This window comes from Punica granatum, chromosome 8 (assembly GCF_007655135.1).
Source record: "Punica granatum isolate Tunisia-2019 chromosome 8, ASM765513v2, whole genome shotgun sequence".
Lineage (NCBI taxonomy): Eukaryota > Viridiplantae > Streptophyta > Magnoliopsida > Myrtales > Lythraceae > Punica > Punica granatum.
The window spans coordinates 1630235-1656339 of record NC_045134.1 but is presented as its reverse complement, the minus strand read 5'-3'; the positions used below and the strand labels follow the sequence as shown (position 1 = coordinate 1656339).

At 40.8% G+C, this 26105-nt stretch overlaps 5 protein-coding genes across 15 annotated transcripts; 4 read left to right on the top strand and 1 right to left on the bottom strand.

Annotated features, from left to right (window-relative positions):
- Positions 1-2595: 2595 nt before the first annotated feature.
- On the top strand, positions 2596-5571 carry LOC116188360 (probable receptor-like protein kinase At2g39360). Of its 2 annotated transcripts, XM_031517660.1 has the most exons (2): positions 2596-3799; positions 3911-5571. In XM_031517660.1, the coding sequence occupies exons 1-2, from the start codon at positions 2945-2947 to the stop codon at positions 5384-5386; spliced, it is 2331 nt and encodes a 776-aa protein (XP_031373520.1). In that variant the 5' UTR covers positions 2596-2944; the 3' UTR covers positions 5387-5571. The 2 variants fall into 2 exon arrangements, with proteins under 2 accessions (XP_031373520.1, XP_031373518.1); XM_031517658.1 differs by having other exon boundaries at positions 2597-5571.
- Positions 5572-6385: 814 nt separating this feature from the next.
- On the top strand, positions 6386-14323 carry LOC116189667 (nodulin homeobox). Its single transcript, XM_031519429.1, has 18 exons — positions 6386-6742; positions 7485-7539; positions 7643-7768; positions 7898-8056; positions 8526-8609; positions 8686-8814; positions 8951-9169; positions 9617-9748; positions 9860-9955; positions 10774-10935; positions 11544-11838; positions 11923-12039; positions 12116-12185; positions 12462-12513; positions 12628-12699; positions 12780-13268; positions 13386-13420; positions 13698-14323. Exons 2-18 carry the CDS (start codon positions 7498-7500, stop codon positions 14170-14172), a joined length of 2754 nt encoding a protein of 917 aa, XP_031375289.1. The 5' UTR covers positions 6386-6742; positions 7485-7497; the 3' UTR covers positions 14173-14323.
- Positions 14324-14388: 65 nt separating this feature from the next.
- LOC116189669 (histone H4) lies at positions 14389-14948 on the bottom strand. Its single transcript, XM_031519437.1, has one exon. It carries the CDS (start codon positions 14937-14939, stop codon positions 14628-14630), a length of 312 nt encoding a protein of 103 aa, XP_031375297.1. The 5' UTR covers positions 14940-14948; the 3' UTR covers positions 14389-14627.
- LOC116189668 (actin-histidine N-methyltransferase) lies at positions 14948-21925 on the top strand. 6 transcript variants are annotated; one of them, XM_031519431.1, is made up of 16 exons: positions 14948-15436; positions 16010-16225; positions 16638-16747; positions 17140-17203; positions 17303-17413; positions 17522-17581; positions 17947-18054; positions 18514-18583; positions 18892-18932; positions 19031-19111; positions 19432-19467; positions 19940-20023; positions 20513-20646; positions 20848-20936; positions 21112-21260; positions 21425-21925. In XM_031519431.1, the coding sequence occupies exons 2-16, from the start codon at positions 16115-16117 to the stop codon at positions 21569-21571; spliced, it is 1395 nt and encodes a 464-aa protein (XP_031375291.1). In that variant the 5' UTR covers positions 14948-15436; positions 16010-16114; the 3' UTR covers positions 21572-21925. The 6 variants fall into 6 exon arrangements, with proteins under 6 accessions (XP_031375291.1, XP_031375292.1, XP_031375290.1 ...); XM_031519432.1 differs by having other exon boundaries at positions 14948-16225; positions 20564-20646; XM_031519430.1 differs by having other exon boundaries at positions 14948-16225.
- Positions 21926-22338: 413 nt separating this feature from the next.
- On the top strand, positions 22339-26039 carry LOC116187671 (serine/arginine-rich splicing factor RS2Z32-like). 5 transcript variants are annotated; one of them, XM_031516554.1, is made up of 7 exons: positions 22339-22473; positions 23378-23491; positions 23979-24018; positions 24167-24262; positions 24818-25014; positions 25119-25196; positions 25377-26039. In XM_031516554.1, the coding sequence occupies exons 2-7, from the start codon at positions 23385-23387 to the stop codon at positions 25771-25773; spliced, it is 915 nt and encodes a 304-aa protein (XP_031372414.1). In that variant the 5' UTR covers positions 22339-22473; positions 23378-23384; the 3' UTR covers positions 25774-26039. The 5 variants fall into 5 exon arrangements, with proteins under 5 accessions (XP_031372414.1, XP_031372413.1, XP_031372412.1 ...); XM_031516553.1 differs by having other exon boundaries at positions 25374-26039; XM_031516552.1 differs by having other exon boundaries at positions 25104-25196.
- Positions 26040-26105: the final 66 nt, after the last annotated feature.

Below are 26105 nucleotides of genomic sequence, written 5' to 3'. Positions count from 1 at the left end.
TTTTTTGATAGGTAAAAATAATTCATTGATGAAGAGTATCGGGTATAGAATGCCTAAGGTCAGGATATCCTTGAAAACAGCAAAGCAAAGGAAAATCTGACTTTGAGCCGTATTGGCTCAAGTCGTGAGCGAGGACATTTTCCGACCTAGGTATCCAAGAACATGTCCAACTAGAAAAGAAATCAAGAGCAGATCTTCTTGATTTGTTGTATTGTATCGTTCGAAATGCATTTGCATTTTGCACGTTGAGAGAAGGCTTATCTACTGGGCCCAACCGGGGCAAAGCGAAAAAGCCCAATTTGGTCCGAATTAATTGTTGGCCCAACTCTGAAACCCAAAGACAAAGTCCCATTTGAAGATTTCTCATTTCTGGCTAATTACTCTTTACATCTTGATCTTAAATTTAGATGCACCTCGTATAGGCTAATCTCGATAATACTTAGATTAGACCCGAGCTAATGATGTCGTAGGGCAGTCGACCAATTATATGAACTATTCAAGCGAAGTTCTTATCTTTTTATTGAATTTAATGTAAGCTCCACATATTTTGTGCAGTGTGATTGGTCTGGTCTATTAGACTCGGACCTCTTAATAATCTCTTTATATATGGATTATAAGATGCATTTGTTGATCAAAAGATATGACTAAGATCTAATATGGGCAAGGGAAATCGAGTTAAGGCTCAAAAACGGTTGTTTAACGTGTCAAAAATGGTCTTCCCCCGTTAAAAGAGATCTAGTCCTTTTACATGGCTTCGGCTATCATTTTCCAACTCATAGGGTAAAGGATTTCGATCAATTGTTCGAGTGCCCAGAAACAAAATGATATTCTTCTTTTACAAGTTACTCTTCAAGACGAGTGCAACTCAGTTGCCTAACACGGAGGAGAGTTGTGCAACAACATGCTACAAGCGCATTCAAGCCGCACACTCCGAAGTAGCAGAGGGGCTGCAATACGAAACGACTCTACTCTGTATACGGTTTCGCAGACACGGTCTTTGAAAGCGAAAATATATACGTCAGTTCCCGTCTAGTGACGACTCGGAACGTCTCTCTCGTATGAAGGTAGAATGTTCAAGCTTTCGACATAAGAGATGATCAGTTTTGGACTTCATATTATGCCGTGACCGGACCGAATCAAGGAAATTGTATTTTGGGTGGGGGTGGCCCGATAGATCGGTGGGCGATGGGATTGGGATGCTATGCCCGCGGTCATTGCGGAAAACGCGTTAGATGATCTCACCGCCGTCATTGCATCATCGTCTTCATCATCATAAGACCCGAAAACGCCACTCACCGACACCTTAAAAGACCATGAAACGGCAGAAGCCCGATCTCTTTCAACATCCATTATTCAGTCTGTCTCTGAATATAGTCTCCAGGGACCATGAGAATAATATTAAAATAGAAAAAGTTTGTCGAAAAAAAAAGAAGAAGAAAAAAAGAAAAAGATAATGAACGTGAATTGATTCAAATGATTTCACGTTTGTTAGTAAAGATTTTGGATTCGAATTTTGCGATGGGAGAACATTCATGTTATGGAAATTTTATTAATCCGACTTGAACTAAATTAATCGGAATATTTTTTTATTATTATTAGTTTTTATGAAAGTTAAATTCAAATTTTTTAAGTTTTTAGATATTAGAGTTTATATCCAAAAAAAAAGGAAAAATATATACTTATTTTATCATTATTATCAATGAATGTATCATCAGAAGAAGCACGAAGGAAACTTCCCTCAGCAGCTCCTCATCAGGGCACTCGCCCACTTTAGTCAGTAAGTCAAAAAAGTCCCCGAAACCAATCCTTTTCCGGTGGTTGGGATGATTCGGAAGATTGCACATGTTTCAAGTATCAATCCGATATCATGATAAGTCCAAATATTTTATTTAAAAAAAAAAATCTGAATTATTCGTTAGTTGCGTTCTCAGCAAGCATTTTAATTCAATAACTGGTGATGTATACGATTAGTATTCATTACATGAATGTGTTTTTTCCCGTACAACACGAGACCGCATGAACCGATGCTATAGTGAGGAACCTAACGTTGCAACCACTTTCGTAGAGAGTGAGTGTCACATGAAGAAAAGGGAGAAGGTGGTGAGGTGAGCTACCTGCTTTTGACTGATTATGTTGGTCGATTATGACTATTGGTGGGATCTTGCGTTCACATATGGCTCGTGACGCCCTGACTACCATATTTCATTATAGAGTGCAATTTCATCGCGAATTTAGGATGTCTTTTTTATCGATTACGTTCGTGGTGAAATACTATTAACAAGTAGTGATCAGAATTAGCGATTTCAAGATAGAAAATTACAATTATATTCGTATTTTATGATGTTTTTTTATTAATCTTTGTAATTTGCTCGATGGATTAATCGTTTGTTTTCGCTCTTATAATATCCGATTGGGCTTTTACCTGGATCTGTTTTTACTGTGGATTTATAAAGGGTTCACTTGACTGCTTCCAGAGAAAAAAAAAAAAGAGCTACCTGCCTTTTGAAAGCTGTTCTGAACTAACTATATACTAATTAACGTTGTCGTCTATTTCAAACGTGGGTCTGACTCTTTCATTGTCTTCTTTCTCCCATCCTTTTCCCTCATGCCCATTTTGTTCTTTTTTCAATTCTCCAGAGCATCACATGAATTTTGTCAACCAATTAAAATCGGTAAAATAAGCAAGGGAGTAGGAAAACGAAGATCAGAAGAGTCATTGTCAATATAGCTGGTAGTCCGTCATTTCTCGTGTTCTTTATAGTTTTGCTCTCCCACCACCAATCTTGCGAAGTAGGGTTTCTGGGGTTTCCTCCTTGTCGATACGGTTCCGATGATTTCTTGAATGATTCCCTGGTTTTGATGCTTGCCATCTTCTGTTCTTAACATATGACTTCTCCTTTGGTTTGATTTTTTTATTTCACATCTGTTTCGAGTTCTTACAATTATGAAAGTTCTATTCATCCTCTCCTTATGGATTCATTTAGCCTTAGGATCTGTTCCTGAGGATAACTATCTCATTGATTGTGGATCTCGTACCAATAATACTGCCGGAAGCCGGAATTTTTCTGCTGATAACCCTCATTCGTACATTCTTTCGACCTCTCAAACTGTCCTTGCTGACACGAACTCGACTTCTCCATTGTCATCCTCTTATGATCCGTCGCTCTTTCTCACGGCACGAATCTTCAACAGCTTCTCCCAGTACAAGTTCCCGATCCGGGAAAAGGGCTGGCACTTTGTCCGGCTCTATTTCTTTCCGTTCGTGTTTGAGAACTATAATCTGAGCAGAGCTGAGTTCTCAGTTTCAGTGCAGAACGTCACCCTCCTCAGGAACTTCCGAATAGAGAGCGGCGTGACTGTGAAGGAATACTCTTTCAATGTTTCTTCTAATCAAATAGTTCTTACTTTCAGCCCGAACTCCGGCTCATTCGCATTCATAAATGCCTTGGAAATCACTTCCATTCCCAGTGAGGTCATCCCTGCTGGAGCAAACAGCATCGACACGCCGGCAAGAGTTTACCTGGATTTTCATAATCGCGCCTTGGAGACAGTTGCAAGGGTAAATATGGGAAATATGACAGTTCTACCTCAGAATGACTCCCTCTGGAGGCTCTGGGTCTCAGATGACGCGTCCCGCAAGCAAGACAAAGTCAAGTTCGTTAACGAACCTGAGGCTGTCTCGTACAAGCCGGGCGGGCCTACGGAGAATATAGCGCCAGTCTCTGTATACGGAACTGCCACAACGGCAGACCCAGAGCCCGAACTTTCCTACAATGCCAACCTGACCTGGCTCTTCCAGGTAGATCCAGGTTTTGAGTACTTGGTTCGGTTCCATTTCTGTGATATAATGAACTCCTCTCTGCGACCCTTCCTGTTTCATGTCTATGTGAACTCGAGATTCGCCTATCAGGGACTCAATCTCGGGAGCTTGACCACTCTAGGAGCCCCATACTTTTTTGATGTGGTAGCCAGCCCGACCGATCAGGGTGACATGGCTGTGCGCTTGGCCCCTTCTGATGCTGGGCAGTATCCTACGGTGATCCTGAACGGGTTGGAGATCATGAAGTTGAGTAATTCCAAGGAAAGCCTCGATGCATCAGATGCAGAATTTAGGTCCTCCGGGAAACGATCGAGGAAGAAAACCGTCATCATAATCGGTTTGGCGAGTGGAATTTTCCTTGTCGCAGCCGTCCTAGTTGCTTTGGCACTCCTCTTGATCTGCGGAAAGAGGAGAAAACTAACAGTCGTCCGGCACTCCAATGAAGAGGATCAATTCAGGCCAAACCGAGCCGAAGAGAAGGATCACGAGGCTGGGTTTGCCATGATTTCAAGCTCGAAAATCGGGTATAGGTTCCCATTTGGAGTCATCGAGGAGGCGACCGATAAGTTCAGCGAGAGTTTGGTAATTGGAGTTGGTGGTTTTGGCAAGGTTTACAAGGGAGTTCTAAGAGATGGAACAACATTGGCAGTTAAGAGGGGATCCGGTAAATCGAACCAGGGCCTCCAAGAGTTCAGGACTGAGATCGAGATGTTGTCTCAATTCCGACACCGCCACTTGGTTTCATTGATCGGTTACTGCGATGAGCTGGATGAGATGATCATCATCTACGAGTTCATGGAGAATGGTACGGTGAAGAACCATCTGTATGGTTCTGACTTCCCGGTGCTGTCGTATAGGCAGAGGCTCGAGATCTGCATCGGGTCTGCAAAGGGGCTGCACTACCTCCACACTGGTACAGCCAAGGCCATAATCCATCGGGACGTGAAGTCGGCGAACATACTACTAGACGAGAATTTCATGGCGAAAGTCGCTGATTTCGGGCTCTCTAAAACCGGCCCAGACCTGAATGAGACGCATGTCAGCACTGCCATTAAGGGGAGCTTCGGGTACCTCGACCCGGAGTACCTTATACGCCAGCAGCTGACGGAGAAATCTGATGTGTACTCCTTCGGGGTGGTGATGCTGGAGGTCCTCTCGGGGAGGCCCGTCATCGACCCGTCTCGGCCTAGGGAAGAGGTCAACTTGGTCGAGTGGGCCAAGAAGTGGCAAATGAAAGGGAAGCTCCACGAGATCGTGGACCCACGGATCGCAGGCCAAATGAAGGACGAGTCCCTGATCAAGTTCGTGGAGATAGCCGCAAAGTGCTTGGCAGGGAGCGGAGCAGACCGTCCCTCGATGGGAGACGTGCTGTGGAATCTCGAGTTTGCCCTTCAGCTCGAGGGAAAGGACGTGAAGCCGAGCCAAAGCGAGGGGTTCTTGTCGGGAATAAACCGATCGGAGATAAGCGTATCGACTCCGGAGTTCAGCATGAGGAGCATGGGGGATCTCGCCGGTGTATCAATGAGTAAAGTTTTTGCCAGAATGGTGAAAGAAGAGATGAGATAAGATAATTGATGTCCAAATGTACTATGTGCTCATATGATGTAGAGCCATAGGAATTTCGATTTTGTGCGACCGAAGGATGTTTTTTATGACAGGACTTGCCTTTTGAGAGGTTGTTTTCCGATTGTTCACTGATGAGTGAGTGTTTACATGAATTTCTCTATAATAAAACATAATGTTTAGGAAAACATGACTCGGCAAAATGTAAGCGATCCGCGGCCTCGTGCCATACGGAAAAAAAGAAAAAGAAAAACAATTTGAAGTTGTTGTCAAATTTGGAAAACTTAGCAGTATAGGGTAGTTCGGTATTTTGGATGGATCATGTTGGAGGGCAATGGAAGAGTTTTTGTAGAATGAGCATAAATTTTAAAAAAATAATGACGATTTATATGAGAATTTCATCAGAAAAGTGGATCCGTAAGATACTGGCAAAACATTTGATCTGAATAATTAAAACAACGTGACAAAAAACAAATAAATGAGGATTGATTTCTACCTTACCGAAACTACTGCGATGCATATTTTACATTTTTCCGCAGGAAATCGGCATCTTACATCTTTCTTTTGACTTGAATAACTAAAATAACGTGACAAAAAACTAATAAATTAAGAAAATTTATCTTATTCTTTTAAGCTACTTGTATATCATTAAATAACATATAATGATACAAAATCTCACATGAAAATAAACGCAGTATTATAAATAAAAAATTTAATAATTAATAAAACAGTACGAGTAATTTTTAGAATTTTCAGATTCCTTGTAAAGACAGCAGGGAAATTGGCAATAAATTGGACTCGAAAACAAAAGGAGGGTCATATATATATATATATATATATCTAATGGCACTAAGCAATTGTTTTTATTTTATTTTATTATAATGGTAAAGAAAAGCAAGAAAAAGGAGCCCAAGCCCACCAGAAAGAAAGCCCAATAAGCGAAGCCCACTGAGAGGGAGCTGATGGATCGGATCCTCGAATTTGACCTGTCTCAACTCTCGGTACACCCCCGCGGGCAGCAAAAGAAGCAAAGCACCAGAGGAGCGGAGCTCATCCTCATCATCAGAGTTCGACCTGACTCGGCTTTGGGACCTTAGGGATGGATTCAGCAGAGGAGGTAAGAGGAACCCGTTGACCCGATCGCTGGTGTTCCTTCCTGCCCGGCCCGAAGCCCTCTTCGATGTGTTGAAATCCGTACGCCTGAGCTGATAGCCAGAGGGTTGACGAGGAGGAGTAGGAGACGACGACGACGAAGGATAAGGAAGGAGAAGAGCGAGAGTTCGATACGAGAGGCATTGTGGAGTGCCTTCTTCGCTGCCGCCAGCTCCTCCGCGCCTGGTTGATTCAACGAGCCCGCAGGTGCGGTGATCTTCTGATTCAGCTAGTTGAGATTACATGCACTGTCTTCCAGATTAGTATGAAGACGTAGGATGTGGAGTTCATGATTCTCTTCGTCTGCTGTTAAGTTTGCCGGGTTAATCTCAGTTCATTTCTGCTCAGCTGAGACTCTCACGGAGTCACCGATTATGTTATTCGACTGTCTGTCATATAGTAGCTGTCCGTTGTCACTCCATTATGATGCTTTGTTCCCGACAATGGGGTATGGGAATGGTTGTTTGTTTGATTGCGCCAACTGAATTTCCTGTTTTAACTGCTTGTTGCAGTGGGGATGCTTCGTTCTTGAATTACCCGACGTTTATAACGAATGCCTAGTCGTCTTTTTCTTTATTTGGTATCGATAATATCTTCGTGGAAAATGTTGGGGGCATGTGAAATTGATATGATTCGGTTGCTGTAAGCAGCTTAGATCTGTTTAAGCTCTTAGAGTCAGGATATGATTTCAGAAAACAAATCTGAGAACACATGTTACATGAAATATGAGGTCATTGGACTGTCACTAGCTCATCCATGTCATACTAGCTTAATGAGCAAGTATGCCAATACTAAGCATTCAAGCTCCTACTCCTGCACCCTCTGAGTCTTTATGGCTCATGAACTTTCGTAAAGATTGGATTATACCTTTTCCATTATATTTGTCATATTGGTCTTCTTTAATTTTATATTTCCTCTGATTAAAAATTTTGTTCCCTCTTGGCCCCAGTGGACTTTAGAAAATGAGGAACGCTAAGGAAGAGGCATCTAGTAGTGCTGCACAAGTCAGTACTCTGAACTTGGATTCTTGCATAATCTTTTGTCTGTTTTATACCTTGAGTTTCAGAACAAGGCTGTGAACTCATATAAATCGGTGATTGTAAACAGGCCATTGAGCTGATTTCAGCAGTTAAGGAGTTGCAAAGGCTTAGCTCTCAGGAGCTTAATAAATTATTGAGGGAGTCTGAAAATTTTACAGTTCACTGCCAAGCTGAAAATGGACTTGTCATAAAGGTTGCAAATCTATGTTCCCATCTCCAGCTCCTCTTTCTTTTTTTAAATAAAAAAATTAATTTATCCATTAGGATAAGTGTATGCCCCGGCTCTTTATATGATCCGTTTTGCATGATTCTTATATTTCAGGTTGATATGGAAAAATTTGTCGGTCTTCTTCCTCTGCACCTTATGGCTGTGTTAGTGTCAGTTGAAAGAGATCAGGCCCTGTTCAGATATTTTTTATGTGGTCTAAGACTTTTGCATTCCTTATGTGAACTAGCACCTCGACATAACAAGATTGAGCAGGTTATCTTTTAATCTCTCTCATTCTACTTATCTTAACATGTCTGTCGTACATTATAGTAGTGAATTTTCTGTGTGATAATTTGTCAAGGTTGATGTGATTCTATTCTTTTCTGGATGGTGGATGTATAGGTATTTAATCAATGCCATATTCATTGATGCGATTGGATATATTTATATTCTTTAATGGCTTCGCAGAAGTTTGCAATAAATCGTCGACTCTCTCATATCTTCATTACCTTCTCTGTATAAAGGAGGATTAAATAACAAACTGACTTTGTGGTACATGATTTACATCAAAAGTGGCGTGTGAATAGAGCCTTCTCCAACTTAGCCTTAGTGAAGATTCTTGTGAGATATTATTACAGGACTTTGTAAATTGTCATAGTGATTGCCTTTTGCACGGTGTAATGGATTAACATTTTTTATCATATGAAAATAGAAGTTCACTTTCATTCAAATTTCTTGGCAGATTTTGCTGGACGATGTTAAACTATCAGAACAATTGATTGATCTTGTATTTTATTCGCTCATTGTGCTTAGTGGATACAAGCAGGTAATCTTGTTGACTTTCTTCTTAGATATGTCACATCTTCCAATGTGATTATGATTGAGTCTTTCTGATGTTATAGGAAGTAAATGATTCAGGTGCCATGCCTCTCTTACATTCGGTACTGGTAGCTTGCAGTCTACATCTCTTGACAGGATTTATATCCTCGCAGTGGCCAGATCTTGTGCATGTATTGCTTGCACATCCTAAGGTATTTTCCGTCTCTATTTGTTTTATCTCCAATAAAGGAATATACAACTGTTGCCTATCATGCAAGCTTTGTCTCATCATTTATTTTATTAAGTTCCGTGGTGCAAGCTGCTGATCCCAAAATGTTTTTCATACAGATTGATATTTTCATGGATGTAGCCTTCCGAGCAGTTTGTGTAGTCTGTAGGTCTCTTTCAATCAAGCTGTCTGGTCAACATACTGGTTTTTGTGTTCCATCAGACTTGACGACTGAGCAAATAATTAAGTATCTTTGCCAGCAATGTGAGGCGTCCTTACAATTTCTTCATTCATTATGCCAGCATAAGACATTTCGTGAGCGCCTCTTGAGAAACAAGGTATATTAAACACGTTTATAGCATAAAAAGTGCCATCTGCATATAATTGATATGGTTTATGGTCATCATTTGCAGAGAGAAACCAGGCTTGTAAGACGATAAAAGGGTTTAATGATCACCACAATGCCTTGTAGGATATGTAGATTTTAGTCTGGGAGAAATGAGGGAACTTATTTGCAGTAGCATCACGATGAAGCCGTAAATTCCACGCATAAGCCGATGCATACAAACATCACCTGATTTGAGGCACTAACTGCAAAGTTTGAAACTGATCCTAGATTTTCTGATACAGTAACTAGTGAGAAATGGTGTGATATATTCCTTTATCACAATTTAATGCTGGAGCCTTACATAATTGAACAGGGATGTAGATTAAGTTTGCTTATCAAACTATATTCCTTTGTTTTTCTTTTTCCACAAAAATAATTGGCTTTGGTAATGATTCAGGAATTGTGTGGTAGAGGAGGTGTCCTCATACTGGCCAGAACTATCCTGAAGTCAGAAATATCCCCATCTTTCAGTGGGTTCTGCAAGGTTATAGCTGCAACATCTAGGTTGAAAGCTAAAGTGTTATCAATTGTAAGTCAGCTGATAACTATGCATTTTGTGCCTTAGACTTGATAAGCTCTGCCGGTTTCATTTTTACTTTCTGATGAGCAAATCTAAAGTGGTAATTATTTTCTTCTGCAGCTTTTGCATCTTTGTGAAGCAGAGAGCGTTTCATACTTGGATGAAGTTGCACTCTGTCCTGGAAGTCTTGATCTTGCAAAATCAGTAGTAAGAGAGGTTAGGTTAGTTTGCCTGCATTTGGATTTTGTAGCACCGATTCCATATTGTTTAGCAGCTTGCATTTTGACAGACTGCTTTTTTTTCTTTTTTTTTGGGGAAAAGTACAAACCCCCCCCCTCCCTTTTCCCTCTGTGAGTGCTGGTGACCTCTGTGGGTGCCGGCAACCACGGGGGTGGGGTCAGGGTTGCCAATTGGCAGCCCCAGCCCCTCCCTCCCTTAGGTAGGACTAAATTGAAAAATTCTTGAAAGTTGGGTATAAAAATGACACAGAAAAAGTTTAGGACCAGAAAGCAAAAAAATATTAAAGGTTGAGGACCAAAAGTGAAGAAAAAGTTAGCGGTAAGGTTCTTTATGACCCACAGAGTAAACCACCGGGTGTTAGTCGTCCCTTGAAAAAACACAGGGTCCAATTTGTCCCAATCCCTAACCACTAACCACAAGGGGGGGTTTTGTACTTTTCCCTTCTTTTTTTTTAAGCTAGTTCAGCTCAGTTTTCTCAAGAAGCAAGCGATGGCCCTCTTTTGTTTTGCGACCTGTGATTATCGAACACTAGACAGATTTTGCTTTGATTTGTATTTTGGTTTTAATTTTTAATTTAGTTTCTCTTCTCCTTATATTTCTAAGTATTTATGAGGCAAGAATGTATTGATTTTTGTAATTGGAATTGAAAGGGTAGCTTGTGGCTGCATTCATACTGTCACAAGATGAGGGCTTCACATGCACGTTATGACTCTGTAGTTTTCCATGTGTTTTTCTTTTCCTTCTGGTCTTCATGTCTTCTCTCATTATACTAAATACTTGATCGTGTCCTGTAGGTTCTGAACCTTCTCAAGAGTGCAGTTGGCAAAGGTTACAAGGATTCCGGTTTACCTTCAGACCGGAGTTGCCCGTGTGGGCTGTTGCAGCTCAATGCTATGCGCCTGGCGGATATTTTCTCTGATGATTCGAATTTCAGATCCTACATCACAACACTTTTTGTAAGCTGCCTCTTTCTGCCTCACTCACTGAATATACTTCTAGTTTTGTTATCATTTCATGACCATGAAGCATCAGTTCTGATCTATAGTGCTGTGTCCAAGCTGTCTATCCATTCCTTAGAATTAAAAATAAGTCTATAGAACCTGCTTCTATGGATGAGAGTGTTGTATCTTTCTGTTAAATAGAGGAAGACATCGATATATCCTACGAGGATATATCTGTATATATATTGAGATTCTGTGTGAGTGAGTAGGAATTTGAATGTGATGAGATTTTACTATAGAATATATATGAATAATATTTGCTGTTCCTTCTATGTTGTCAGCAAATTTTCTTTGGAAGTGGCCGTGTGTTATTCTTCTGTGGCATATAAGGTTTCTTGTGTATTGTTATATTTGTTCTTTGTGGCGTTACTTCATCAAACTTGATGATCACCTCTTCTCTTAGTATTGAGAGCTCATTTATGTGCAGATGTTGAACCTCCTTGTTCAAAGTAAAGATGTATTGAAGAATGTATATTCAATAATATTGTTTTTCTGTTGATTATAATATGCCTCTGAAACTCCTGTTGACGAGGGTTTTGACTCTCTTTTTTATGTCTTTCCAGACCGAAGTTCTGACTGCAATATTTTCCATCTCTCATGGTGATTTTTTATCCTGTTGGTGTTCTTCTGATCCCCCAGTGAGGGAAGAGGATGCAACTCTGGAGTATGATTCATATGCTTCAGCTGGATGGATGTTGGATGTGACTTCAGCATCATCACATACTGTTAGCGAAAAAAACTTGGAATTTGGGTTGGTCCCTAGTAACCTTCCCCAGGCTTCATATGCACATCAGCGAACATCTCTATTTGTGAAGATAATTGCGAATCTCCACTGCTTTATTCCCAGCATCTGTGAGGGTATATCATTACCGAACGGTTTTCTTTCTACAGGTTTGGATAAATGTTTCTTGATAAAACGTTAAGCTTATTTTATTTTTCCAGAGCAGGAGAGAAATCTGTTCCTTCGCAAGTTTCTGGACTCCTTGCTGGGTAATGTAGCTCCAGGAGTATCTCATGCTAACCGAACTGAGAAGGCTTCCACTGTTTGCACAAATCTTCGTAAGTAGACATTTTATTGTTGCTTTCTCATGTAACGCGTGATTCTCCTGCCTGATGGAAATTCTTACAAGTGCAGGTTCATTGTTGAGTCATGCTGAATCTTTAATTCCTACCCATTTGAATGAGGAAGACGTACAGCTTTTAAGGTAGTTTAACATCAAACTACCTTGGTTCCTTGAAAACTTTAAAGATCCTTGAGGTTAACGTACCTGCAGTATCCGTCTTGTGAATGTTTGCAGCCATTCAACTAGATCAAAGTAACCTGAGCATTTAAAATAATAATAATAAAAGGAAAGAAAAGAAAACGCAAGAATTTTAATTGAAGCAGCAAGATGAGCGAAATTGGGTGAATCTTCTGTTCTGTTTCTTTTCTATAAGTTTTTATCTTCAATGATCTTTTTAATACGTTATTTTGGTTTCAGGGTCTTCTCCAATCAATTGCATTCGTCTCTGGTCGAAGAAAATGGAGTCAAGGTGAAAGTTCCATCCTCTATATCTGTTTAACATCATTGATTGTTTACTTGCTGATTCTTCAATCAATTGCAATTTTGTCATTTCAGAAAGTTCATGATGATTCTCTTGGAACAGTTTCAGGACAGCAAACATGGTGGGCCAGCATCTTTGGATACCTTTGCAAAACTCAGAATAGATGATCATCAGGTTAATGCTGGACACTAACATGATTAAAGTTCTTACCTCTTCATATTTTGTCAAATTTAATGATGTTATGATTTTTGCAGGGGGTTCAAAGTTCAGCAGGATGCTCCAATGTACTTAGTAGTAGGAGTAACAAGAAAGAGGGACTGTCTGTCAATTCGGCTTTCCAGAGTTTGGATAATTTTTATGTCAGAAACAAGCATTCGGGTGAGGACGAAGGTAAAACTGGTGACAGTGGGGTAGGAGTATCAAGAGAGCCTGATAAGGATGTTCAGATCATTGAAACAAGTGGTTCTGATTCAAGTTCGGTGAAAGGGAAAAATTCCGTTGATCAAATGGAGAATGGTGATTCTGCAAAGCCGGGCAGGCGTAAGGGAAGTAGGTTGGTGGGAGTTCAGGAGGATGACAAGGTTGAAAGTACTCAGGGTGAAGAGAAACAGCGGAAGAAAAGAAAGCGCACCATTATGAATGAAGAGCAGATAGCAATGATTGAGGAAGCTCTTGTGGATGAACCGGAGATGCAGAGAAACGCAGCTCTGGTTCAATCATGGGCCGACAAATTGAGTTCTTACGTAAGTCAAGACCTCTCCTCTCATTTCTACCACGGGAAATATCAACTGGTAAATTAAATTAAGAAACAAAATAAGGAGATCTTATTCAGTTCTGATGACCTTTCCGGGTTTATTCAGGGCTCTGAGGTGACGAGTTCGCAGCTGAAAAACTGGTGAGCACCTGTTCTAGATTTAACTGGTAACCAATGCATTTCCTGCGAGCTTCATACTTTCTGCAGACTGAGATAGCTTAGTTTAATTATGCATGTGGATAGATGGGACGTAGGGAAAAATGGTAAATATGGTCTGAGGTGGAGGAAATGGGATGTGAGAATCGACTTACTGGTCATGCGAGCTTTCTGATTACTGGTCCATATCTCTGAAGCAGGAATTATCAATTTCCGGAAGGTTAATTCACCTTTTCTATTCCATCTGATGTTCTATCTACAGGCTAAACAATCGCAAGGCAAGGCTTGCCCGTGCTGCTAAAGACACTCGAGCACCACCCGAGGTCGAGAACAATGCACGGGACAAGTCCGAGTCACCGGAGAGTCCAGCTATAAATGAGTCGTATGTCTCGTCTGGCTCCAGAGGACGCCCAAGAAGTGCTTCAAGAAGCGCCACTGAGAAAACCGAAACCTTCTCAAGGTTTGAACCTGGGCAGCAGGTTGCCCTCGTAGATTCACATGGGGATGAAGTCGCCAAAGGTGCTGTGGTCCAGGTGCGGGGTTCATGGTTCGATAGGAGCCTAGACGAGATGGAGACATACGTTGTGGACATCACAGAGCTCAAAGCTCGGAGGTGGCTCAGGCTTCCTTACCCATCCGAAGCAACAGGCAACTCTTTCGATGAGGCAGAAGCAAAGCTCGGGACGATGAGAGTTTTGTGGGATTCAAATAAAATACTCAATCGACCCAACAAGTGAGACCTTAAATTTTGCTCGGAGTCCATAAGGCACTCCGCATGTAGCTTCAAGTGTTTTAACTAGAGCAGGAACATAGAGTTAGGCTACTCATGTAAGTTGATTTGCCCCATCTTTCGAATAAAGTTCTTCATCCTCATCAGCGGATTGCTCATCCTACTTGTTTCATATAAGATAATTTCAAATTTCAATTCTGATTTAAGTAAGCAGACAATCCTCTTGATTTTCAATTGAATTTGAATGGTTCAGCGCAGATGAAATTCGAGACAATGCTTGAGAAATTCATAACAGGACCATGATCGTTCATTCCACCATGAACAAACACAACACCTACCATACCCATAGAAACAACTACTTTTTACAAGGAAAAAGACAATCCCATAGTAGAACAGCCAAAAAAAACCTCCTTTTTGCTTTTTTTCCCACCTTCTTGACAGCAAGACTTGTGCTCTCTAACCCTAACCACCAAAGCCGTAGAGGGTCCTGCCCTGCCTCTTGAGAGCGTAGACAACGTCCATGGCGGTCACGGTCTTGCGGCGGGCGTGCTCAGTGTAGGTCACGGCATCTCTGATGACGTTCTCGAGGAAGATCTTCAGCACCCCACGGGTCTCCTCGTAAATGAGACCACTGATACGCTTCACGCCGCCCCTACGGGCCAGCCTGCGGATGGCCGGCTTGGTGATCCCCTGGATGTTGTCCCGGAGGACCTTACGGTGACGCTTGGCTCCTCCCTTTCCGAGCCCCTTGCCTCCCTTTCCACGCCCAGACATTCTCGATCACTGCGGAACAGCAAATTCAAACGAATTACTCACAACACTGATTCAATCGAAGCAAGAACAGAATCAGAATCCTTCACTTGGGAAGGAAATCGGAGATGGAAGAGCTGCAGGTAGCCAACAGAGAGGAGGGAAGGGGAGTGAAGGAGACGAACCTGAAGCTTTTTAATTGAAACCCTAAGATTGGACACCCCTGCTCGACGATGGAAACGTGTCGTCTCGTCTGTGAATGAATGCGAGGGCATTTCCGAGCTCGGAGCTATTTATCGTCGTGAGCAGACGGATGGCCTTTTCGCTTGACGATCCGCGCGAGAGTGCTCCTCAAGCTCTGTCGTCCGTCGATTGGAATTTCAACGGTGGAGATACCCTGCACGAACTTCAAACGGATTGCTGACGTGGCCAGTGCCCGCCATAGCCCCTGGCAAGCTTTCGTCTATTATATATCATTTTGGGCTTCCCGCTACTCGGACGGCTTTTTCTATTGGGTAGAAGTAAATTACTTTTTGCACCCAGAACTTTTAATAATTTTTCATATTACGCCACAATCTGAACATGTGAAAAATCTAAAACTAAAGGAAACCAGGGAAACAAGAAATTTAGGATTGCTTTGATGAATTGTGGATCAATCTATATGAAATTTCATCAATGTCATTGTTATAGTATAGATAATCATCATATCATCAAATTTTATTTTAAGAAAATGACTTTTCTATTGACAAATTGTCCATCCGATCTGCCGAATGTGAATACTTCAAATAATGCCCATGATTGTGGCCAAAATTACTACCCCTACCACCGTGTCTATTCAGCTTACAAATTCGATAGAAATGGTCGACATGAATAGCATTATTCTTTGTTTTTTTCCTAACAAGAAATCTTGGAAGCGACTTTTTCTGTCAATTTTTGTGATAGTTGAGGGTAGTGGCGCAAAGTGGTATAACATCCCAAACTAGGTGGTGCATAATGGAACCATTGAAACTTTAGGGTGCAGAATAGATAATAGGCTAACATTCAGGGCGTAAACACCAAAATTTTCGTTTTTTACCGAAGCGGACACTGTCCAGGGGCCGCTGTACTCCGCAGGTGAGCTTGCTTGTGCTGTCTCCGGAGGCTTCTCTACTGCTTGCTCCGGCGGCGAGGCGAAGACGAAGCTCTTCTTCATCTTTGAAATGCTTCTATGCATCCGAATAACAAAGCTGATGGTTTCTCCTCGCCGATTCTTCACGGCGCCTCGTTGCCTCTGCTCCAAACTCCATAGCTCTTCGTTATCTCAGTCTGTGGTACGCCTCTGAGCGGTACACTTCGTCGTTCTTATTTCCACACTTGCATCGAAGTTGGATTTTTCAGTTTGCGGATGCTCACAGATACTGTTCCAGCTCGGTTTGAGTGAGAACTGTCTGTTGTTGATGATACCATTTGGCAATTCACCGTTCCATACGCTTCCCATATCTTCAATCTTCATTTTTCCTGTTCAATTTATTGAAGATTCAATTTGTGTTGAATTCTTTGTGAAACTTGATCTTCTTCTTCTTCGGAGATTGATATTATCGTCCTCCGTGTGGTTTGGAATTTGAACTCCTCTTTGAGAAACTTTTGCCAGAAATGGAGCGTGAATTCTCCGATTTCCTCTTCTCCCGCTTCAATGAATTGAAGTTGTCAGATTGGAGCTTACAGCGTTTCTTTGTATCTTAGGCATCAAGCTATCTTCATGAGGAATGCGATGACTTCTTGCCCTGGTTGGAGCAGAAAGCTGGTGTTGCAATATCATCAGCTGTTTCAATAGGAAGATCTACCTATGGAAGGTTGATTACCTGTGCTTTTCAGTCTTGAATTGGAGAAACAAATAATTTCTGGATTCTGGCAGCAGGGCTCGAATTTCCTTTTGTTTTCACTGTCGTTTCTTCAGACGAGAAGTTTTGCTTTCTTGAAGCAATGGGCATGCAGACTTCCCCATTCAAGATATTGGATACGATAACAATTTTCCGCCATTTGCTTCTTAACTATGTTTAAATCTTCCATTCTTAGGCAGAACGCTATCGTATTTTCTGGCGCTTACCTCGTAGAAATGATTCTCCTTTGATGATCAGAGTTCAGATCTCTTAATAACAATACATTTGGCAGGTGATTGGGGAATAAGGTTTCCCGCCATGTTCCTCTATCTTTTCATAAATTTCTGCTTTTCTATCAACTGCAGGTCTCTTTTTGCTACGAAGATAATTGAAACTGGGTCCTCCATATTGAAGGTCCCTTTTCACGCGGTTAGATGTACTGTCCACTGATTCGGTAAACCAGGGTTGTGTAAATTTTGCCATGTGTACCAAAGCTGAGGGCGTCATTTTTCTTTCTTGTATTTGCAGCAAATATCACCAGATAATCTCTACCCAGAAATAAAGATTTTGTTGGGGGATGAAGTAGGAAATGTGGCAAGGCTTGCAACAGTTATCCTGGTTGAGAAGAAAAAGGGTCCTGTAATCACATTTCTCCGGCTTATGTATCCACTTATTGCATGTAATTCTGTGGCATTGTCCGTTGGACTACAACGATAGAGTTATTAATATTTTCCTTCGTTTTAGCAGGAATCTGGATGGGCTCCCTATATAAGTCGCCTTCCCTTGCTCGGTGAGACGCAAACTACTGTAAGAAATTCTGACAACTATATACTTCTCGGGGACATCTTACCATGTTGTTCAATAGTTAATCATGCAAATGTTTCTGTGCTGTAACTTTGAGAGACCTATATCCTATTGTTTGGTACATCCTCCCATAAGTCTCATCGGCAGATCAAGAGCTATATTAGACACAAACTATATAGAAATGGACGAGTAAATGTGATTACATTGACCTGTGTAAAGAAAGATCACCCAGACCCAGTCAGCCTCTACTTATGTAGGCATATTGATATCAATATTCCCAAAAATAGTCCTCTTTTACTACTCAATTTTCAGCTGAATCCTAATATCAAGGATTACTGTAATGTGCAATGCCATTCAATTTTTGGTAGTTATTTTGGAGCGAAGATGAACTGGAGATCATTAAGCAAAGCCCCGTATACCTGGAAACAATACGTAAGAAAGCTGAAATCAGAAGACAATTTTTGACACTTAAGCCTGTAAGTGTTGAATTTATGTAGGTTCTAATTATTATTCTTCGTCGGCTTATTTAGTTAAGAAGCATTGATATGACTGATCTGGTGCATCTCTATGTTTCTAATACACCTTACTGCAATACCAACAATGAGATAAATCATTAGCCTGGCATAAAGAGCACTGTTACACTGTTTCAAGCCCTACGGATTTTCTGATTTGTGAGTTTTAGTTTGAGATTAATTGCACAGCATTTTCAAGAACCATTGTATTATTTACTCTGAGATAATAAGTATAAGAACTTCAAAACTTCACGTCTATTGCAGAGATTTTGGTGAATGAATGAGTACTACTAAGATGTGCTTTAACTTGTGCTTGGTTGAGTTTGAGCTATTTGCTTTCCATTGTTCGCTTCGAATATTACGTTGTCGGTGATCCAATGTGCATACAGAGACCATGTTTATGCCACAGTACTTTGATTTCAGGTTCTTGATCAATTCCCCCAAATTTTTGACGGGATCAAATTTGAAGATTTCTTGCATGCATATACTCTAGGTCAGAATATTTCTCTGGGGAAATCTTTATTCATTTGTTTATCGTTTTACTTTCTAAATTATGCTAACTGCATGGCCTGATTCTTGATTGGAGGCAATTCTAAGTTATGTTAACTGAAGGGTTACTCCCATTTCTCCATGACAGTAAAATTTTGACTCTCCCAATAGATTTTTTCTCCCCTCTCGTTGTGAGAAATCTATCTGGGACGTGTTGGCTCACTTTTTATTCTACAAGGGAACGTCTGTTGTCATATTCACTAATCCTTTCTGATAGTTTATATTGTTCTTGCGTACCATGTCAAATTGCAGTTGAATCTCGAGCATGGGAAAGCAGCAAGGGTTTTTCTATGGTAATATTATTTTAATGATATTATTCGTTGGATGAATAAAAATTTTTATTTTTTTGTTCTGCAATCTTGTTCCTGCGAATAGTTGAATTGTTCAATAGATTCCACTTGCAGATTTTCTAAATCACGATGGGCTTGCAAAAGCTATCGTATTGAGTGATGAAGAAGAGCAGATCTCAGAGGTATTCTTTTTTGTTCGTGGTCCTACTTCTGTGGCATGCACGCGGGATTAAGATAAATATATCAAGCGACATTATCTGTATATTCATCTTCTTGTTGAAGTTATTAGTTTTTATCTTTAATGTTTTTGACATGTGTCTGTATCTTAAACAACCATGTCTTGTTGGTGGCTGCTAGGCTAGATTTGAAGTTGTTACCTTATAGTTGGGTCCATAGATGTGCATACTGTAAGATTTTGCTTTATGAGTGGACTCCAATGATTTGTGTATGAACTGATAGCCCTATTGCTGTAACATTAAAGTCAATTTCCTCTATGTTGCAGGTACTTGCAGACCGTGATTATGCTCCAGGAGAACAGGTTTGTATATACACATTCTTCTCTTATCATGTTGTTATATTTACATCTGCTTGAAATGTGGATTCTGTTTAAGATATGCCCTTTTGGTTGTGTTTTGTGGGCTGTGTAACTGATCATGATATATATTTCCCCCTTATAATGGATTATGTGCATCTGCGATATGATAATCTACTAGAAATAACTTATATTTTCAAGAGTTAATAAAATTAGAGTAAAGGTTATTTTTTGAAGTTTCTGAAGTTCTTGGTCTTTGACTCATGTTTTCACATTGCCATGAATTTTATCAAATTAGTATACTGAGTAAGTTGATTTCTGCTGATATTTCTTAATATCCTGGGTGGTTCTTCATGATTGCACTCTCAGTATTCAAAAGATATAATAGCATAATACTGAACTATGATGCTGATACTTTCATTAGTTTGTAAATTCAGAATTGGTTATTCTGACACAGTATATCTTGACACTTGTATAGATATGGATAACATATGGAAAATTTTCCAATGCAACCTTGCTATTGGAGTTTGGGTTTACACTGCCACACAACATTCATGATGAGGTCAGTTTTGGAATGTAGTAGTCTTACTAATCCTCAAATTTGGGTACTAATTTAATGGCAAGAAATTCTATGATTTGAAATTGAAATGATAAACAGCTCTTGTCAGCATCTTCCGTTCTGTTATGCGGTTCAGAAATTTCTATCATTGAATAATATGGTTTTTATGCACTGTCTTATTTAATGTTGTATGTTAAAATCAAATCAGTTTTCTTTTTGGATAAGTTTATTTTAAATCAAATGTGATGTATGAAATGTCAAAAGTCAGAGGCCTTTCATAGATAAATTGCAGTGCTGCAATTGAAATTCTTGCCTGCTGGGGTTTTCAAGTTCTACGTAGGAAAACGTCACATCTTTCAGTGAATGAATGAATTTGCATCATTGCTTACTGAGAGTTATGTTAATTTTCTCTCATCTTGCTGAAATTATTGTATGATTATTTCACTGTTATGCTAATAAATTTTTCTTATGAATGCAATTTATGACTTTTAGGTTCATTTACATTTTAAGATACCTTCTCATGACCCTCTGTACAAAATGAAGTCAGAGCTCTTGGAAAGACTTCGCTTTCCAACATTGAAAGATTTGAGGGGCTTCAAGCATCATGCTGATTCTTTCACTATCAAGTTAGTATGCGTACTCTAAGTTCTTAATACTCAAATCTTTGACTTCGCCTATTCCTAATTTCTAGACGCCTTGATTGTATGTCTCGGTCCATGATAGTGTTAACTATTAACTGTCTATGTTCATGTGTTCTCTCACTATGCACAAAAGTTCCCTGGTTATACTTAATTCTCTCTTCTCTTCTTTGATGCTGGGCCTTCCAGAGAAGTCAGATCTGCTACAGGGAAGGGCTATGGTATCCCCCAATCACTTCGAGCAGCTGCTCGTGTTCTATGCTGCACTTCTGCTGAAGGTGTCTCTCGTATCAAGTTTCCTTTCTCATAGCTCTAAAGCAATTTGCACTTTATACCCAGTGCCTTCTCTGTTTACATTGTTGTAGCCGTCAACATTAATTGGGAATAGGTGCATCCCAATGCCCCATCACAAGATCCATCTGCATTCGATTTTAACTAGTTTGGTTTTTTCAGAGCTATGCTATGTGGTGGAGGAAGCCATGGAAAACGACGGACGGTTAGGTCGTCGTCCTTTCAAGAACATTGAGAGAGAGATCCAAGCACATGAGATCCTGCTATCTCAAATTACTACATTGATCGGCGAATACACTGAATCCATAAAGGTCAGAGCCTGTTTCATTTCAAATAGTCGTAATTGGATGAGTTTCTGCCATAAGTTTGATAATAGCCTACCTTTGTGTTGATATTATTTCTGATTCAATAGTAGTACTCAAGACTCATCTATGACCTTATTGTGGGTACGGTGATCCTCTAATAAAATGTGCAGTTACTGGTCAGCACTAGTCCAGCGGGCAATAGACATGATAGTCGAGAGAGGATGGCCCACGATCTCCTGGCGGGCGAGCTCCGCGTCCTCAAAGCCGCATCTCTCTGGCTGCAGAATTACATTCTTACCCTCCACCACTCTGCATAGAGCAAATTTGTCCGATCACTCCAGCAGATGAAGATTACTTACGCGATCAACTGCAAACACAACATTACACGAAAGTGGGCCCGGAGTTTGCCCGAACAGTCGGTAGGGGCTCATGTTGTTCCTGCAGTCTTCGTTTCCTCAAACTAGCAAGGACTAGTCAACTGATGGAACAGATCCTTCCAAATCCGGCAAATGCAACCGGGCCCGGTTTCACATCTCATTTTTAGTACCTTAAATATCTGGACGCCATCCTTTTTTGGTTGAAAAATGGGAATGTCTGCCTGTTATGGTGAAAGTTTGCTCTTTTGTACTTGTTGATGGTATCAATAGTATGTCACCAGTTCGTACTTAAAATGGCCATTTTTTACTTTAAAGAATCTCTGTCAAGGCTCTTAACAAGTTCAAACCATCAAAAGCAGAGGAAATTTTATCGCACCACTCACGTACGTTACGTTATCTGAGGTGAGGCTTGCTCGTCCTCGTTTACTCGGGCTTCCCCAATCCATCGGTGTTAGGGACGTTATCATTCGGGTAAGGGGAACACGTTAGAATATCAATCAATCAATTGTTTATTTGGACCATTCAGCCAGTTTATTACTTCAATCAGGAAAAAGAAAAGTCTAATTATTAGTTTATATATTTCTCTTCTTCTTTTTTCATTGGGAAAAGAAGTGGGGAATATATATATGACGTAAGCATCACACGCGATAAATGTTCCTCATCTCGTGAGGGGTATTTTCGTCATTGTTCAATCAGTCAGTCTATCCGCCTTTATAAGTGCCGAACCGACCTAAGATGAGGCTGTTCATTTCTCTGCGAACGCTCGCTCTCGACGAACCGAGAGAGAGGAGGCCGAGCAGCTAGGGTTTTCGAATTCGGAGGGTTCTTCCTCGTCGCTTCCGGTGAGTTCTCCCCCTCTCCTGCTCCCTAATCCCCATGAGATGTTGCTCCAACCTTGTCGATACTCCGTGTTCTGTCGGATCTGAGCGTTTTTGGAACCTTCATCGTTGAGTTTTCGCCGCTTCTGCGTTGTACTGTTACTGGAAAGCCTTGATCTTTTGATTTTGCCTTTTTCCTTGCTGGTGTACTTGGTTGTGTCTCGTATCGTGTGCTGCAGTTGCGTTTGTTGATTCGTTGCACGGGGTCCACTCCTTCAATTGTAACTGTTCGCAGATTGGATAGGTGGGAGTTTGATATATTCCTCTTGTATGGCAATTCCTTTGCGACTGAATTAGCTGGTGCGAGGTCTAGGTCGTTTATGTACTGGAGACTTTTTAGGATTCTCTGTCTTTGAAGTTTGTTCCTTTGCAACGAAGAATTGGTAGGTCTGGCGTTTCAGGCGTCTACTAGACTGTCAAGCATGAAAAAAATGAGTGAAATATTCCGTGGGGGAGTCAAATTAGCTGCTGCTGGTTGAGGTAATTGATGAATGTATTTTATTTGAAATGTTGATTGCTTCAAACTGCGTAGATTTCTCTATCTGTAACTTTTATAGGATTCTCTGTCTGTAAATTTTGTTCCTTTGAATGAAGAATTGGTAGTTCTGGCGTTTTAGGCATCAACTAGACTGTCAAGCATGAAAAAAAATGAGTGAAATATTCTGTGTGGGAGTCAAGTTAGCTGCTGCTGGTTGAGGTAATTGATGAACTTATTTTATTTGAAATGTTGATTGCTTGAAACTGCGTAGAATTTTCTATCTTTAATGTCAGTTGCTTTGGTGGAACATCTAGTGAATGTTAGATACATGTCTAGGTCAATAGTCAATTTGGCATCTGAGTCAGTGAAGGACATTCGTTCTGTTTGCAGGAGGAAAATGCCTCGGTATGATGATCGTCGCAACATTACCCGTCTGTATGTTGGTCACCTATCACCTAGAGTGAGGTCGCGTGACCTTGAGGATGTCTTCAGCAGATATGGAAGGTAACTGGGCATGTAAAAAATAAGCTAGAACATTTTTAGCTTTTACTTAAAAGAGTTGTCGAATGTTGGAAACCCCATATTATCAGGATAATTGTTTTCCTTCAGTTTTGGTCAAAGGAGTTGTCTTTTCTTTTTCTTTTTTCTTTTCGTAAAAGTACAATTCCTTTTGGAACAGAGACTTGGCCAATACCTTTTTTTGTTTTTACGGATTCTTTAGCTTCTTAATGACAGTGTTGTCTTGTTCTGTGTGTCCTCCTGGTTAACTTGAATAATCTTGTTGAAGGTTTATTGGCCTTTTCCTAACCCGGAGGTCTATGGTGAGAGGGTGTCTTGGTGGATTTGGCCCATTTTTATAATATGATGATGAATGTTCTATTGAAAATGGCAAGATTCCGAAGTGGTGTTTAGTTAACCTGTGAGAGGCGAACACAGCCCTTTGCTACTGATGTCATGATGGCCTTACTGTTTCTGGCACCCATTTACGCAGAGTACGTGATGTGGATATGAAGCGCGACTATGCTTTTGTTGTACGTATTCTTATACTTATTTACATTTACTGCTGTCTTTTATATGCATTGGAGATGCCAATACATACCTCTTGTTAATCTGTCTTTTAACTAGCTTCTGTGTTGTCCATGTATCATCTTTCTCTTGCTGGTTTATCACTCTTACCAGGAATTTAGTGATCCTCGTGATGCGGACGATGCGCAATATAGCTTAAATGGAAGGGAAATAAAGGGAAGCCGTATCGTCGTAGAATTTTCAAAGGGGGTAAAAAATTCAAATCTAAATCTTGGCCTTTTGATTCTTTGATGTCTTTTGGTTAGCTTCTTAATACTTGTTATGCTTTGGCACCTTAATTGGCGTATGACTCGCTAGAAACACATCCATTTTGGGCCTGTGACTCATGCTTTGTGTCATAGGCCTTTGGCTAGACCTTCTTGTTTTGGGTGGATAAAAGTAAACTATTTCAATCCTTGTTACATTCGATTCAGAGCAAAGGAAAAGGAGCTGTGATATATTTGTGTACACTGCTTGGACGTTTTTGGTTTGACTTCATTGGTGGCGAAGAATCAGTGTTTTGCCAACCATATTTTTTCATCATATATTTTCCTAATGAGCTGATCACAAATGAAATAGAATTGTTTAATTAATTCCAGAGTCTCTATAAGAGTACCCGGATTATTGAATTGCATAGTATATTTATGTCTTGAATCTTGTTTTATATGTAGTGTATCACATGGAATGTTCGTTTCATCTCTCTTTTGAGATTCACCTGAGCAACGGTCAAAAGCTAAGTGGGTTTTGTTTCTCTGCTGCATACAGGTGCCTCGTGGTCCTGGGGGTTCTCGTGATTATCTGGGTAAAGGCCCTCCTCCTGGTTCAGGCCGCTGCTTCAACTGTGGCATTGATGGTCACTGGGCCAGAGATTGCAAAGCCGGAGACTGGAAGAATAGATGCTACCGCTGTGGGGAGAGAGGCCACATTGAAAGGAATTGCCAGAACAGTCCAAAGAAATTGAGGTTTCCTCTCTTATTCTCCTCGCTAGTGAACTCTGCTCACTTGATAAAAGGACTATTATACTATACCTAGTTGTTGACGCACCTTATAGCTTACATGTTGACAGACGTGGTCGCAGTTACTCACGGTCACCAACTCCCCGACGCTACCGTAGTAGAAGCCGCAGTTACAGCAAGAGCCGTAGGTATGAGGTTTTCTCTTTTGAAGTCATCTGTCGAGGAAGATACAGTGCTAAGATACTACGGAGTGATACTAACAGATCTTGATGGTAGTTAATTATGAAAAGTGCGCTTGTCCTATAATGAAACTGACGAATGAAAGAACAAAGAAGGCTTTCTTAAATGAATTTTTGTGTTTCCAGTAGGTCGATGTCTCCTGCCAAGAGAGATCGGAATAATGATGATGCAGGCAGAAGATCTAGGAGCCCTCGATACAGTCGCAGTCCCGAGAGAGCTAGGAGCCCTTCTCCTTTAAGGGGGAGGAAAAGGAGCCTCAGCCCTGAAGACAGAAGCCCGCGGGATAGGGATAACGGGTCTCCCAAGGTTCGCAAGTATGCAAATGGGTCTGATTACAGTGAGAGCCCCCCTCGTGCAAGGAGCAAGAGTCCTGTCGATGAACCAGAAGAGGAGGCTCGCAGAGATTACAATAGGAGCCCTGCTGAGGAAAATGGCCGCAGCCACAGCCCAAGCCCTGTCAGAAGGGATGATGGGTCTCTGAGCGAAAATGAGGAGAATCGTGACTCACCGAGAGGGAGCGAGTGAGTAGGAAAGATCATTCTGAGAGGGAGCGAGTAGAAAGATGATATTGTGGTATTGTGCTGGGAACTATGAGCTGTTCTTGCATGGGTACATACCTTTGAGACTCTATTTGCCTCCAAAGACTTAGCTTCAGGAGATTTACATTTTGCGTTTAAAGATTTTATTAGACTTGGTTTTTTGTGGTTCTGACTTTTGTAATTCTGGTTTTATGTTTCTTAAACTACATTTGTGTTAGCTATGTGAGTCACAAGGATTTATTGGCCTTCTGGTATATGATTTTCCTAACTACATTGCGAAAGCCGAAGTAGACCGAGCTAGCCAAACTCGGGCCAGGC